The sequence below is a fragment of the Eleutherodactylus coqui genome, chromosome 1 (assembly GCF_035609145.1).
Source record: "Eleutherodactylus coqui strain aEleCoq1 chromosome 1, aEleCoq1.hap1, whole genome shotgun sequence".
NCBI lineage: Eukaryota > Metazoa > Chordata > Amphibia > Anura > Eleutherodactylidae > Eleutherodactylus > Eleutherodactylus coqui.
In genome coordinates, this window is record NC_089837.1 from 47,980,327 (window position 1) to 47,994,945 (window position 14,619).

Consider the following 14,619-nt stretch of genomic DNA (forward strand, 5'->3'; position numbering starts at 1 on the left):
CAGCTGAAAAGATGGCGGGGTAGTTGTTAGGGATGTCACGGTAGCACTACCATCTCCTTCCCTGTAGGACATGTGCAATCCTTTACCAAGGCCCTGAAAGGCCTCTCCAGGCAATGCTGGTGGTGCAGTAACTGTATAAAACTCTTCGGTACTTGTCACGGGTGATGCCACCATTCCATCCACTGCATTGAACTCCAATGATGGTTCAATAGAGAGTCCACACACACACAGGGCTGTACTTTAAATAGACAACCGGGATTGGTTGGTAAAGCCTTTCTTTATTAGAACATCCAACAGGGATAATACACAACAGTTCTTGCCATTCAGGATTGGCTTTAGGATAACTTCTATTTGTGAGGAGGCAGGGGGGCTTCTCAGGGTATCTTGATTCATATAGTCCTGGTTATCTGTAGGATCACTCTCCTGGATGACTTCCCTCACTCTCTCTACCGGCTAACATTCACTGTTTTGTTGTCTGTTATGGAACTCTTTCAATTCTTCCATTATAGTTTCCGGATATATACCAAGTGGGGATAAAATGGGGTATTCTCCATTCTCAGTAGATGGGATATCGCTTCGCTTCTTCCATATTGGATAGGCCTAGGTGCGGACTTCTCCTTTCGCTCACACTACTCTTACACAGAATGTAATCAATGGGTGGACTTGCAGACTCACTCAGTTACTGTAAAAGACTCACTGACTGTCAAAACTAAGTATACTGACTAGAATGAAAAGACAAGGGACACATCTATGGACATTTCTAGAGAGGCCAGATATATATACTTCGGGCCACTAGACCACCTGTGCCTTTTCTTGGAAGACAAAAGACCTACTGAGAGTAGAACAATGTCACTGCTGGTGTACTGCTAGGGGTCACAGTGGTTGCAATTGCGACCCGCCCCCTTAGTAAATTGTGGTCTGCGAGACCCTGCCACTATGGGCTGGCTGTGGGTGGCACCCAGGGAGAGGAGGGACTGTTACCCAGGGAGCCGGCAGCCAATTACAGGTTACAGACTACCCCGGCGCGCGGCCCTACCTTCCACTGAGAAACTGTAGTTATGATTTGCCACAACTGCAGTCGGTCAGTGCACTGCCGGTTGCGTGATTGGTCCAGCCTGCAGTTCACTCATAGTAAAGAGTAGAACAGAGTCAGCAGACCATTCAGTACACCAAAGTATGAACCGCATGTAATAGTATATGTATAGCTGGTATAAGTTATACCTGCTGTACATTATATATATATATATATATATATATATATATATATATATATATATATATATATATATATATATATATATATATATATATATATATAATCTGAAAGCCCACACTGACTCACTGACTTACACATTGACTAACTCGCCACTAATTCTCTAACTTCCCGATATCGTACAAACATGAAATTGGCAGGAGCATTCTTTTTGTCCTAAATAGGAAAAGTAAAGGGGTCGCAACTTGCTTATTCAATGCTAAGTGCAAAAGTAAGTGACCTCCTATGTTATGTAACTTCCTGGTGCAGTACAAATGTGAAATTTGGCACAAACATTCTTTAGGTCTTAAATAGAAAAAGTAAAAGGATTGCAACTTGATGATTGAATTCTGTGTGCGAAAGTAAGGGACCCCCTATGTGATGTAACTAATAACACACTTCTGAACCGCACAAACATGAAATTAGCCATAAACATTCTTTAAGTCCTAATAGAAAAGTAAAGTTGTTGATTAGAGATGAGCTAGTATACTCGCTAAAGGCAATTGCTCGAGTGAGCATTGCCTTTAGCGAGAATCTCCCCGCTCGAGACTGAAGGTTCGGGTGACGGCAGCGGGCAGGGAGCTGCGGGGGAGAGCGGAGCGGAACGGAGGGGAGGTCTCTCTCTCTCCCTCTCTCCCCCCCCCCCGCTCCCTCTAGCTGACTGCCGCTACTCACCGCTCCCCCGCGCCGGCACCCGAACCTTCAGTCTCGAGCGGGCAGGTACTCACTAAAGGCAATGCTCACTCGAGCAATTGCCTTTAGCAAGTATACTCGCTCATCTCTATTGTTGATACTTCAATATTCAATTCTAAGCATCAAAAACTGTGCAAATCTGCAATATATGAGACAGTTGTTCTTTTCAGAAACCATAAATCCTAGGGAAATGATTTATATACTGAGGAGAACCTACCTCCCCCTATGTGTATATACTGAGGAGAATCCACCTCACCTCTATGTGTATATACTGAGGAGAATCTACCTCACCTCTGTGTGTATATACTGAGGAGAATCTACCTCACCTCTGTGTGTATATACTGAGGAGAATCTACCTCATCTCTGTGTGTATATACTGAGGAGAATCTACCTCACCTCTGTGTGTATATACTGAGGAGAATCTACCTCACCTCTGTGTGTATATACCGAGGAGAATCTACCTTACCCCTGTGTGTATATACAGAGAAGCATCTACCTCACCTCTGTGTGTAGATACCGAGGAGAATCTACCTCACCTCTGTGTGTAGATACCGAGGAGAATCTACCTCACCTCTGTGTGTAGATACCGAGGAGAATCTACCTCACCTCTGTGTGTAGATACCGAGGAGAATCTACCTCACCTCTGTGTGTAGATACCGAGGAGAATCTACCTCACCTCTATGTGTAGATACCGAGGAGAATCTACCTCACCTCTATGTGTAGATACCGAGGAGAATCTACCTCACCTCTATGTGTAGATACCGAGGAGAATCTACCTCACCTCTATGTGTAGATACCGAGGAGAATCTACCTCACCTCTATGTGTAGATACCGAGGAGAATCTACCTCACCTCTATGTGTAGATACCGAGGAGAATCTACCTCACCTCTATGTGTAGATACCGAGGAGAATCTACCTCCCCTCTATGTGTAGATACCGAGGAGAATCTACCTCCCCTCTATGTGTAGATACCGAGGAGAATCTACCTCACCTCTATGTGTAGATACCGAGGAGAATCTACCTCACCTCTATGTGTAGATACCGAGGAGAATCTACCTCACCTCTATGTGTAGATACCGAGGAGAATCTACCTCACCTCTATGTGTAGATACCGAGGAGAATCTACCTCACCTCTATGTGTAGATACCGAGGAGAATCTACCTCACCTCTATGTGTAGATACCGAGGAGAATCTACCTCACCTCTATGTGTAGATACCGAGGAGAATCTACCTCACCTCTATGTGTAGATACCGAGGAGAATCTACCTCACCTCTATGTGTAGATACCGAGGAGAATCTACCTCACCTCTATGTGTAGATACCGAGGAGAATCTACCTCACCTCTATGTGTAGATACCGAGGAGAATCTACCTCACCTCTATGTGTAGATGCCGAGGAGAATCTACCTCACCTCTATGTGTAGATGCCGAGGAGAATCTACCTCACCTCTATGTGTAGATGCCGAGGAGAATCTACCTCACCTCTATGTGTAGATACCGAGGAGAATCTACCTCACCTCTATGTGTAGATACCGAGGAGAATCTACCTCCCCCCTATGTGTAGATACCGAGGAGAATCTACCTCCCCTCTATGTGTAGATACCGAGGAGAATCTACCTCCCCTCTATGTGTAGATACCGAGGAGAATCTACCTCCCCTCTATGTGTAGATACCGAGGAGAATCTACCTCCCCTCTATGTGTAGATACCGAGGAGAATCTACCTCCCCTCTATGTGTAGATACCGAGGAGAATCTACCTCCCCTCTATGTGTAGATACCGAGGAGAATCTACCTCCCCTCTATGTGTAGATACCGAGGAGAATCTACCTCCCCTCTATGTGTAGATACCGAGGAGAATCTACCTCACATCTGTGTGTATAAACTGAGGAGAATCTACCTCAGCTCTATGTATATATACTGAGGAGAATCTACCTCATCTCTTTGTATATATTCTGAGCAGTATCTACCTCACTTCTATGTGTATATACTGAGGAGAATATAACTGACCTCTGTGCGTATGTGTTGAGGAGAATATACCTCACCTCTGTGTATATACCGAGGAGAATCTACCTCACCTGTATGTGTATATACCGAGGAGAATCTACCTCACCTGTATGTGTATATTCTAAACAGAAACTACCTCACGTCTATGTGTATATAGGGGGTAGAATCTACCTCACCTCTATGTGTATATACTGTTGAGAGTATAACTGACCGCTGTGTGTATAGACTGGGGATAATATAACTGACCTTTGTGTGTATATACTGAGGAGAATCTACATCACCTCTATGTGTATATACTAAGGAGAATCTACTTCACCTCTATGTGTATATACTGAGGAGAATCAACCTCACTTCTATGTATATATTATGAACAGAAATTTACTCACCTCTATGGGTATATATGGGGTAGAATCTTCCTCACATCTATGTGTATATACTGAGAAGAATATAACTGACCCCTGTATATATAGACTGAGGATAATATAACTGACCTCTTTGTGTATATTCTAAGCAGAAGCTACCTCACCTCTATGTGTGTATACTGTGGAAAATATAACTGACCTCTATGTGCATATATTGAGGAGAATCTATCTCACCTCTCTGTGTATATTCTGAGGAGAATCTACCTCACCTCTATGTGTATATACAGAGAAGTATCTACCTCACCTCTATGTGTATATACCGAGGAGAATCTACCTCACCTCTATGTGTATATACTGAGGAGAATATACCTCACCTCTATGTGTATATACTGAGGAGAATATACCTCACCTCTATGTGTATATACTGAGGAGAATCTACCTCACCTCTATGTGTATATACTGAGGAGAATCTACCTCACCTCTATGTGAATATACTGAGGAGAATCTACCTCACCTCTATGTGTATATACTGAGGAGAATCTACCTCACCTCTATGTGTATATACTGAGGAGAATCTACCTCACCTCTATGTGAATATACTGAGGAGAATCTACCTCACCTCTATGTGCATATACTGAGGAGAATCTACCTCACCTCTATGTGTATATACTGAGGAGAATCTACATCACCTCTATGTGTATATACTGAGGAGAATCTACCTCACGTCTATGTATATATTCTGAGCAGAATATAACTGACCCCAGTGTGTATAGACTGAGGATAATATAACTGACTTTTGTGTGTATATACTGAGGAGAATCTTCCTCACCTCTATGTGTTTATACTGAGGGGATACTACCTCACTCCTCTGTGAATATACTGCAGAGAATATAACTGACCTCTGTGTGTATATACTGAGGCAAATCTAACTGATGTCTTTGTACATATACTGAAAGGACTGCAAGAATGGAGCATGTCTTTAAGGCTAAGAAGGGGCTGCAACCTCCAGTCCGTGGTTAAATTTGAATAAAAAGGGGTGTTACCTATAAGGGTAAAAAGTGAGGAGAGTGGGAGGTGTGGCACACTCTGCAGAGGGACATTGGTACATGCAGGAGAATCTAACTGTTAGGTCTTGCAGATGTGGGCGTCATTCTCTGAATCTTTGATTGCCTTTTTTCCAGCACTGCCATGGTTAAATTGGGTCTTCCTCTTCCACCCAGCTGCAGATTGTTGATCATCTCTTCATCACTATGTAAGAGGCCTCAGACCTGACAGCCCCTTCTGCAGTGTTCATGTATGAGCCTTCATGTATGCATGTGTTGCAGCTGCTAGTGTTGTTCCTGTGTTTGCCGTTTATGCGTGGTCTACAGTTTGCTCAAGGACTTCCAGCTTGGTCCTAAACTTGCTCACTTCTTGGATCTGCAGACAGCATGGCGTTATCCAACTTCCTAGTGACCAGTCCTGACAGGGTTAATCAGCACTTAGGTTCCCGCGCAGGGCCGCTCTTGTCAGGGCGAATACTCTGCTGTTGATAGGCAGGAACTTTCCATCTCCTGCTTCCAGTATAGGGCTAGATCCCCTGGTCACCTTACATTCCAAGTCCCGCCTTCCAGTGATGAGCATCCGAGTTTCCAGAGTCAGCTGTCTGCCTTGCCAGTCTGTTCCATCTACTGGTAGGGCGTCATGTGCAGTCCACCTGCTTTTTTTGTTTATATTTTTTGCACCGTTGCTATGCAAGGACGCATATACACGCCATCTATACGCAATGTAATTACATATGGCTGGTGTTAATTATGCATCAATAGAGAACAATGGGCTGTCTCATGCGTAATACGCTGCAAGATAGAACATGTTGCGTTCTTTTTTGCAATCACATATTACACAATTCCTACTTGCAAATTTGAGTGGAACTGTGTATGCAATGTATGTGATTGCCAACAAATTACCGCGTATCAAGTATACGTACAGCTCACGCGTACTACTAGGTAATCATATGCTCGTGTGAGCCCAGCATAAGACCCCCTGTCTACGGACGTGTATTCACCGGTGGTAAACCGCCGGCAAATCACGCCTGTCCACGAGTGGAGAATCATTGTGATTCTCCGCTCACAGCGGGCAAATCGCAGCATGCTGCGAATTGCCCTGTTTCTCCGTGGCCAGCCTATCTATCTGATAGGGCTGACCGGCGGAGATTCGGCGACAGGTCCTGCTCCCGGGCGGTGGATCCCGCAGCGGAGATCTGCCGCGGGACTTCACAACGTCCGTGGACAGGTGGCCTAAGAGGCTATAAACAAATTTTCACATAGGTAGTACAGGAATGTGAGTCATGTTTGGAAACGTTATGCAAAGGGACTAGATCATGTATATAAATTTGTTTTGCAGCTGTAAGCAAAATAGTTTAGGTATAGGTATGGGTACGGGAAGGAGGGGCCCGAGTTGAAAGTTTGCACCCGTGCCCCTGAGCCTTAAGTTACGCCCCTGAATGTCAGTAACTAATTGTCATATAGAAAAATAATATAGTGGGTAGCGCTCCACGAAGTGGATAGAGAGTGAAAGGAAAAAAAATGAAAAGTATGTAGAATATAGAATGCTGTAGAGAACTGACTCACCCCGTGACGCCGGGCCCGTGGCTTGGGCTCCGGTACGTCAGAATCCAGGATAGCGTATCAATCCACAGTATGAATGGAGCTTCCTTACACCGGTCACCAGGGACATCTTGAAGAGAGCGTCATGGTTGCTCCCAGAGGTGAAAAAACCACACCACGGGATAGGAAACAAACCAGTAGAATACAGAAAATAAACCAGCGCTCCAGTGTTTTGGAAGGTAACAGTCAGAAGATGCAACTATTTGTATTAGAATTTTAGTTGTACAATGAATATTATTTACTTCACAGGGGTGCTTGTTGAAAAGCACCCCTGGGTCCGAGATGGCAGGCAGAATTCAAACGATGTATAAGGAAATCTTTTATTTGCGACGCGTTTCGGCTGTAATATCGGCCTTTTTCAAGCTATATAGAAATTACCATTAATTCAGACACATCAGGTACTTTATGACAGATTCTTCTAGGTGGTGTAATTTTACATAATTTTTTTATTAGGCGATTTATAGAAGTAACCGATCTCTCTCTCTCTCTCTCTCTCTCTCTCTCTCTTCCTATCTCCAATACTAGTGTCTCTACCAATTCTTCTGTTTTACTGTTATGTTACAAGCGGTTATATAGTATATCAACCCCCTCTCAGCCCCCACAAGTTTCAACAAGTCTGTCTTCCTCTCTCTCTTAATCTCTCTTTCTCTCTCTCTCCCTCTCTCTCTCTCTTCCTCTCTCCAATACTAGTGTCTCTACCAATTCTTCTGTTTTATTGTTATGTTACAAGAGGTTAAATGTGGAAGGATCATATATAGCATTCATGAAACACGTTTCGGGGTGTATCTTCACCCCTTTATCAAACATAAAGGTCAGAGGGACAAACAAGCTACATATCTACAAACTTCACTACACTATGTAATGACGTCTTGATTCCTCTGGACACGCTCACCTCAGGTACTGCCAATCGCACATACTGGCCGATGTCCTTCTAGTAGGCAAACAACTGTGGCAGCCCTGGGTGCCTTTATAAGGTCCTCAGGCTGCCATGACATGTGGACGGCACTGTCAAAAGGGGTTCCGTTGCATACATTTAAATCCTGATTAATTGGAACATTTAAATGCCCCTGTCAGAAGTGATAGCAGGTTTTAAAGGGTTACATAGCTGCGATCAGCGTTCTCTGCAGCTGTTGCGGGCATATATTGGCTGTCAAACACATGGGGTTTGTTCGGCTTCCGAGTCTCTTCCATGCACAGCATATGTTGTGGACGACTATAGGCGTTCTAAGTGCACAGGGTATATGCAGTTAGGAGCGGCATGGCTTTATTTATGATGGGAATAGCAAAGTAGCAGTTCGGAGCACATTTAAAAGGAGTGTTCCCATCTCGGCCAAACATGAGGTGACCCGTTGACCAGCAGGAAGAAAGCAGATGGGGTCATCAAGATTTTAGTCCCAGAAAACCACTTCAGCTTTTATGGAATATCAGATAAGTCAAGTACTGTAGAATCCGATAACGATTGGCTTTAGTTCCCAGTACTTGCTGACTAAATGTTGCTGTAGGGAGTGCAGAAGTAGCAGTTGCACCTGGCTGTGTGTATTAGGGTCACAAAAGCCCCTCTATCACATAGGACTTCAGTTTTAGTAATGGTACATAATGGGGGGGGGGGGGGGGGTGTCGGTACTGATTTTTGCCCATGCTCGGAAAGGGCGTCAGTATGCATTTTTCATTTAAGTGAATAAGAGCTGCAAGTCTGTGTTAGTCACAGGTTTTCCAAAATGCCGATTAAATGTGAACATGTATATTTTCCTAGGTGGGCCTTGTGGAGAAAATCTGTATTTATCAAGTGCTAAAGATACCTGGACAGAGGCTATTAAGGACTGGATGAGCGAAGGTGACGATTTTACCTATGATGAAGGAGGCAACGGTAACATGGTTGGTCATTACACCCAGGTAATAATTGACATTGATAATATATAGTGTGGCAAGTTGGGGTTACTTGCCTGGGATCTCTTGTTTACTTTCCCCTGCCCAGGGGTATCAGCACCGCAATGATGTCCAGAAACACCAGGTAAAGTCCAAATACCAGGTTTACATAGACCTCAGGGCCCCACAGGCCTCCATGGACCTGAGCTCCACAGGCTTTAAGGACACTGAGTTTGTGAGGGAGGGGAAATTTAATCTGTGTAGCTGCACCCTTGCAGGTGCAGGTTAACTAAACAAAACACAGTGACTGTGCTCAGAGGCCCCCTATAGGCCACTCTTGCTACTGCACTGCCACAATATATATATACATTTCTGCTGTTATATATATATATATATATATATAACAGCAGGAATGTAAATATATGGTAAACTAAGGCTGGGTTCACGCAGGGCGGATTTGCTGCGGAAATTCCGTCCGATATTTTGCAGAGGCAAATCCGCCTGCAGCTGCTAATCTCTGAAAATCTCGTCCACACGGGATGGCAAATTTGTCATGGCAAAGGCGGCAGAAGCTGGCGGATTCGCTGGCCCCAGCCTGTCCATTTTTTTCGTATTCCGCTGTGGCCGCACTCTCCTCTATGGTAGCACTGGCCTCAGCAGAAAACCTGCGGCTAAGTGCCACAGGATTTGAAGCAGCACTTTTCCCGGTGGAAATCTCATGGTTTTTCGCTGCAGCCAAACCGTGAGATGTTCCTACACACATTTATCTAATCTCTGATTGCAGTTGGATGAACTTTTTAAGGTAAGCCCCTTGGATGTGATGAATGCATGGGGAAATAAAATGGGATATCCCTACTTCTCCCATGGTTACTATGAAGTCAATATCCTTTCTGGCACTGGCATAACTATAGGGGATGCTCAGGAGCCTTAGGGGGCCCACAAAGCTTCTCTTCTACATGTATGGAGCCCAGTACTATGAATAAAGCTTTATAGTTGGGGGGCCTGTTACAAATTTTGCATTAGGCCCCAGGAGCTGCGTTAAGGGGTTAAGAGAAGTTGGGGGCCCCAAGAAAAACTTTTGCACCCGGGCCCACGAGCCTTTAGCTATGCCCCTGCTTTCTGGGGATGCGTTTGGGTGACAGTGGCAAGGACAAGATGTAGAATGTGGTGCTCTGCAATCCTTTGCACATCTTCAGGCTCGAAGGATTGTCCAGGTGCGGTGCAGTCAAATAGGAGGAGCTCAATAACCTGCTCTTGGAGTTGGAGAAGGTTGAGCATTCCTTCTTTACAAATCCATTTGAAGTAGCAGTCTGAGTTAGCTAGGTCACTACCTCAAATGGCCTTTTGATTTATCAAATATGGTTTTAGCACCTTCTGGCCAGAGAGATCCACACCCTCCATAAATGTATTATGATTACACAGACAGGCTTCTGTTTTTCTGCGCTAGTCCCTTTTTTCTTTAACTGCCACCACAGTGTCTGTGTTGCTGGGTGTCTCAGTCTCTATTTTAGACTACACTACGCAAGTTGACTAATAGCCACGTCTTGGCTCACACCATCTCCACTCACCTCTCCTTGCGGATGTATACTGTATCTGGCCCTTGCTCTCCATCCATTCCTGCAGTCTCTCTCTTAACTGCGTAACAACTCTTGACTCGTTCTCAACAGGATGGGGGGCTCTCAATTACACAGGCATATGCTCAATTATGTTTATACTAACTGTTCTTAACCCCTTTCTGACCACCCCATTGCCTTTTTACATCCTGACTTTGCAGGTTTTAATCCTCAGGGCCGTAAAAACAGGCTAGCCCATAGGATTAAAGCCATGGGGCCTGTGGACGTGACAGCTCCCTGCTGCCGGCTGCAGGAGGTAGCCGACAACCTGGAGCTGTCGTGGGGAGCATAGAAGTTTTAAAAAAGTAAAATAAAGTGAAAGATTCCGCTTCCCTCATGGATTGGATCCATAAGGGGAGCTGAAAGTACTCACCCCCAACCTCCGCAATGTCCTGTGGCGTTCTGGTCCTTCCAGGACCTTCCACTGCCTTCTGCGCATGCACGCCAGATGTAAACATCGGGCACATGCTAACACGATTAATCGAAAGTAGAGAGCTATCACCGAGGACTGCTGTATGCGGCTCCCGGTCACATGATCACCGTTATCCAATGGGAGGAGCCGTTGTGCAGTTTGGTAGAAAGTACTGTATACTGGATAAGCTGACAGCAGCCACCAGGACCTGTGATGACGTCACAGTCATGCGCTCACCTGTGTTGGTGGAGTCAGGGATACATGTCGAAGGACTTATCACTGTATTCAGGAGTCTGCTGAGCTGTCTGGAAATTAGCATGGATGTACCACAGCTATGTGTGTGAATTAGGATGCATGTAGTAGAGCTGTGTGTGTGATGTGTGGAGATCATAATGGATGTACCATGTAGCACAGTTGTGTGGTGCATTGCACCACCAGAAACACTAGTACTATAATTTCCTAATAATTACTAGTGCCTCAATACAAACTTCAGCTGCTGCAAAACCTCATAATAATCATGCTCATCTTTATGAAAAGGATGGGGCAGTGTAGTATAAATCCCTTATGGATTCTGTCCCCTACTGTACAAAAAGAGCAGCAGCTCTTGGTTATATGGAATAATACACTCCCTAGTATACATTACACAAATATTAAAAATCACCTAGGAACTCGAAGACCTCTATGGATATTCAGTACTCTATAGCCATGGGCTTCTAATTGGTTACAGAACTTCCTTGTGACTTCTAATTTTTATAAGCTAATGTAAGGATTGGGAATTATCTTATATAGTACATATACTGAGCTATTACAAAGTGTACTCTATTATATTCTATGTGTCTCAATGATTCCACGGTTTACAGTTATCATATTTAATAAGACTCATGCCATTATACCACAATGAAACACTTAAAGGGGTTGTCAGGTTGTCAACTATTGATGGCCTATCCTCGGGATCATCAATAGTATATTGGTGGGGGGCCCGCGCCCAGCATCCTCTCTGATTATCTGTAAGCAAGGTTGATCTGGTTTCTTCAGGAAGCCGACAGCTCTATTCCCACAGCATTGGCCAAGTTTGGTATTTCAGGCAAAGTTTCCATTGAAGTTAATGACACAGTAATACCAAGCCTGGCCACTACAGTGGGAACTGTCTGCTTTCTGCGCAACTCAGCTTAGTGAAGAAGTGCACTGTTCCATCTGACAGCTCATCAGTAGGGGTCCTGGATGGTAGAACTCTGCTGATAGGTCATCACTAGTTAACAACTGAACGACTCCTACAAGATGTCTTCGTCACCTTTTCATTATGTTCCATTTGTCTTTGTTCAGGTGGTTTGGGCAGAGACAAACCAGGTTGGATGCGCACGTGCAAAATGTGACAATTTGCAATTTCCTTACTTATACGTCTGCCACTACTGTCCAGCGTAAGTCAAGAGGGAATCTTCAAATATATATACTGTATACATTATGTATATATAGTCATAGATAGGTGGACACCTGACCATCATACCTATATGAGCTTTTTGGGCATTCTGTTCTAAAACCATGGGCATTGATAAGGACTTGGGCCCCATTTGCAGCTAGAACAGTTTGCACCTCTCTAGAAAGGATTTTCATGAGATTTCAGAATATGGTAATTTGAGCCCAATCAACCCAAAGGGTATTTGTGAGGACAGACAATAGGAGGGGCTTCCAAACTCCCGGGGACTAGTGAAACTGGCAGTAAATAGGTCAGCACATAGAGTTGGATAAAAAGTATCACCTTTTATTTATACATACGAAAATATAAAAAGACAATTAAAAACATACACAGGAGGAGATGACGAGTGAATGAACCGGGACAGGATGTGGCAATTCAATTGCAATACATATGTTGTAGTGGGAGATCAAGAGGGTTCAAATAAAGGTAACATCAAATAGTTAAAATGCATATCAAAAGAAGCACTGGGAACACACAAAGATCATCATAAACTAGTTTTACCGCATGGTACCAAACTCTGTCACCTGCACCCCAACGCACATTTCACAATGGCTTCCTCAGGGGGCTATATCTTTGTTATATTAGATATCTGGCCAGTTACCTTAATGTATCTCTGCATGTTTTGATAGGACAGTGTGGGTCCCATGGGCTTGGTAATCCTCTCGGGGTCTAAATATTCAAAACCTACTGGATTCCACCATTTAAAATTTAGTGCTATTAGGCTCCTGATGAACCAGGGTTCTCCCAGGAAAAAGCATTGAGCCAATTTATCTTACCACCAGCTTTTTGAGCACATTTATTGTAACAGTTGAGTTTGGAAGCCATTACAGCCAATCTATTATATTACCAGCTTGGTCAGAACTTTGTGCTTAATATCTGATTGGGATTCATTGTCTTAAGGTCCATTTGCACACGTCAGAAACTGACAGTGATCATTTTTCATTAGCTAGTAATGGGCTAAGCAGCCCATTAGTAGCTAACCAGCTTCATTTGCATGTATTTAGAGAACAGCGGGTGGTCTGTTCTCTAAATACATTGCTATTGTTCTCTAGTGGAACAGTAGCTGAAAAAATGTTATCAATGCTGCCCGCAGAGAAGTCAGCTTGCAGTCCGTCTTATCAGGGACAGCAGACTTTAGGTTGAGCTGAACTCAATGATGGACAAAAAGTGCGCGGTAAGTGCGCGATGGGCACACATTTTTAAGCAATGATTATCGCTCAAAAGATGGCTTTTCAGCGAATTTTGAGCGATAGTCGTGTGTAAAAGGCTTTTAGTCCATTTCTTTGGTATAGAGTTTAGTTAACAATCCACAGATCTCACCTTCTTGTGATTTCTTGGTGTTGGACGTGGCAATTGGAGTGGTTTCGATATACAAGTTGACAGTTTAATTATCACACTGTTCAGAGTGGATAGTCTGGCTAAGTCTTAAACTAAGGCGATTGCTCCTACTATACCAAAACTTCCCTTCCTTATATTGGAGGCATAGGAGTAGAATCTTTTGTTTGGAGCAATATTATTATATAAGATTGTTTGGGGAATCTTCTGTTTTAGTTTTTTTGTCTGTCCTTATCCCTAAATTTTATATCGTTCAATAAAGTTACTGTTTTTGGTGAGTTTTTTTGTGAAAGGTTTCCTTTTTTGCTGAATCAATTGTACATTTGTTGCATGAATTGTAACACAATTCTATACTCTTTAGGGGTAATAATTGGAAAAGAATGGCCAGACCATATGAAGCAGGAGAGCCATGCTCAAAATGTAAAGGCGCATGCCAGAATAATTTATGCGGTAAGAGCTCAGTTTTATATGTTAATGATGTAAAATGTCCCAGGAGTCTCACCATTACTCCCCCTCACCCCCCCCCCTTCTACTTTTCACAAAACATCTGTATGCATTGGGACCCCAACAATTTAGAGTGATTTTGCTTGTGCGACTTCCTCTGTAGTTCCCACTATCGAGTTCTATTGTATGCAAGCTAAATATATTTTTTTCTTCCATTTCAGTTTAACCTGGAAAGAAGAGTTAGAGAAGAAAAGCCTACTCGTCCTGACCCCGGCTATTGTGGTGTTCATTGTATTATAATTATGCAGATGAACACTGTAGACGCTTCATAATCATCTAGATGATAATAGTGTAACAGCAAGATTGTCAAAGCAATTATTAGTAAATCACAGATTTAACCAAACCTTACAGAACAGCATCATGGTTTTTCTTCAATAGAGCATTAAGGTTGTACCCACTCACTGATCATACATGGTTCATTGTATGCTTGATGCAAGTTCAGTATTTAACTGGGCATTTG

General features: G+C 43.6%; 1 protein-coding gene across 1 annotated transcript; it reads left to right on the forward strand.

Annotated features, from left to right (window-relative positions):
- The first annotated feature begins 6,992 nt into the window (after window positions 1-6,992).
- LOC136616083 (allurin-like) lies at window positions 6,993-14,382 on the forward strand. Its single transcript, XM_066594198.1, has 5 exons — window positions 6,993-7,134; window positions 8,709-8,848; window positions 12,170-12,264; window positions 14,017-14,105; window positions 14,321-14,382. The coding sequence occupies exons 1-5, from the start codon at window positions 6,993-6,995 to the stop codon at window positions 14,323-14,325; spliced, it is 471 nt and encodes a 156-aa protein (XP_066450295.1). The 3' UTR covers window positions 14,326-14,382.
- Window positions 14,383-14,619: the final 237 nt, after the last annotated feature.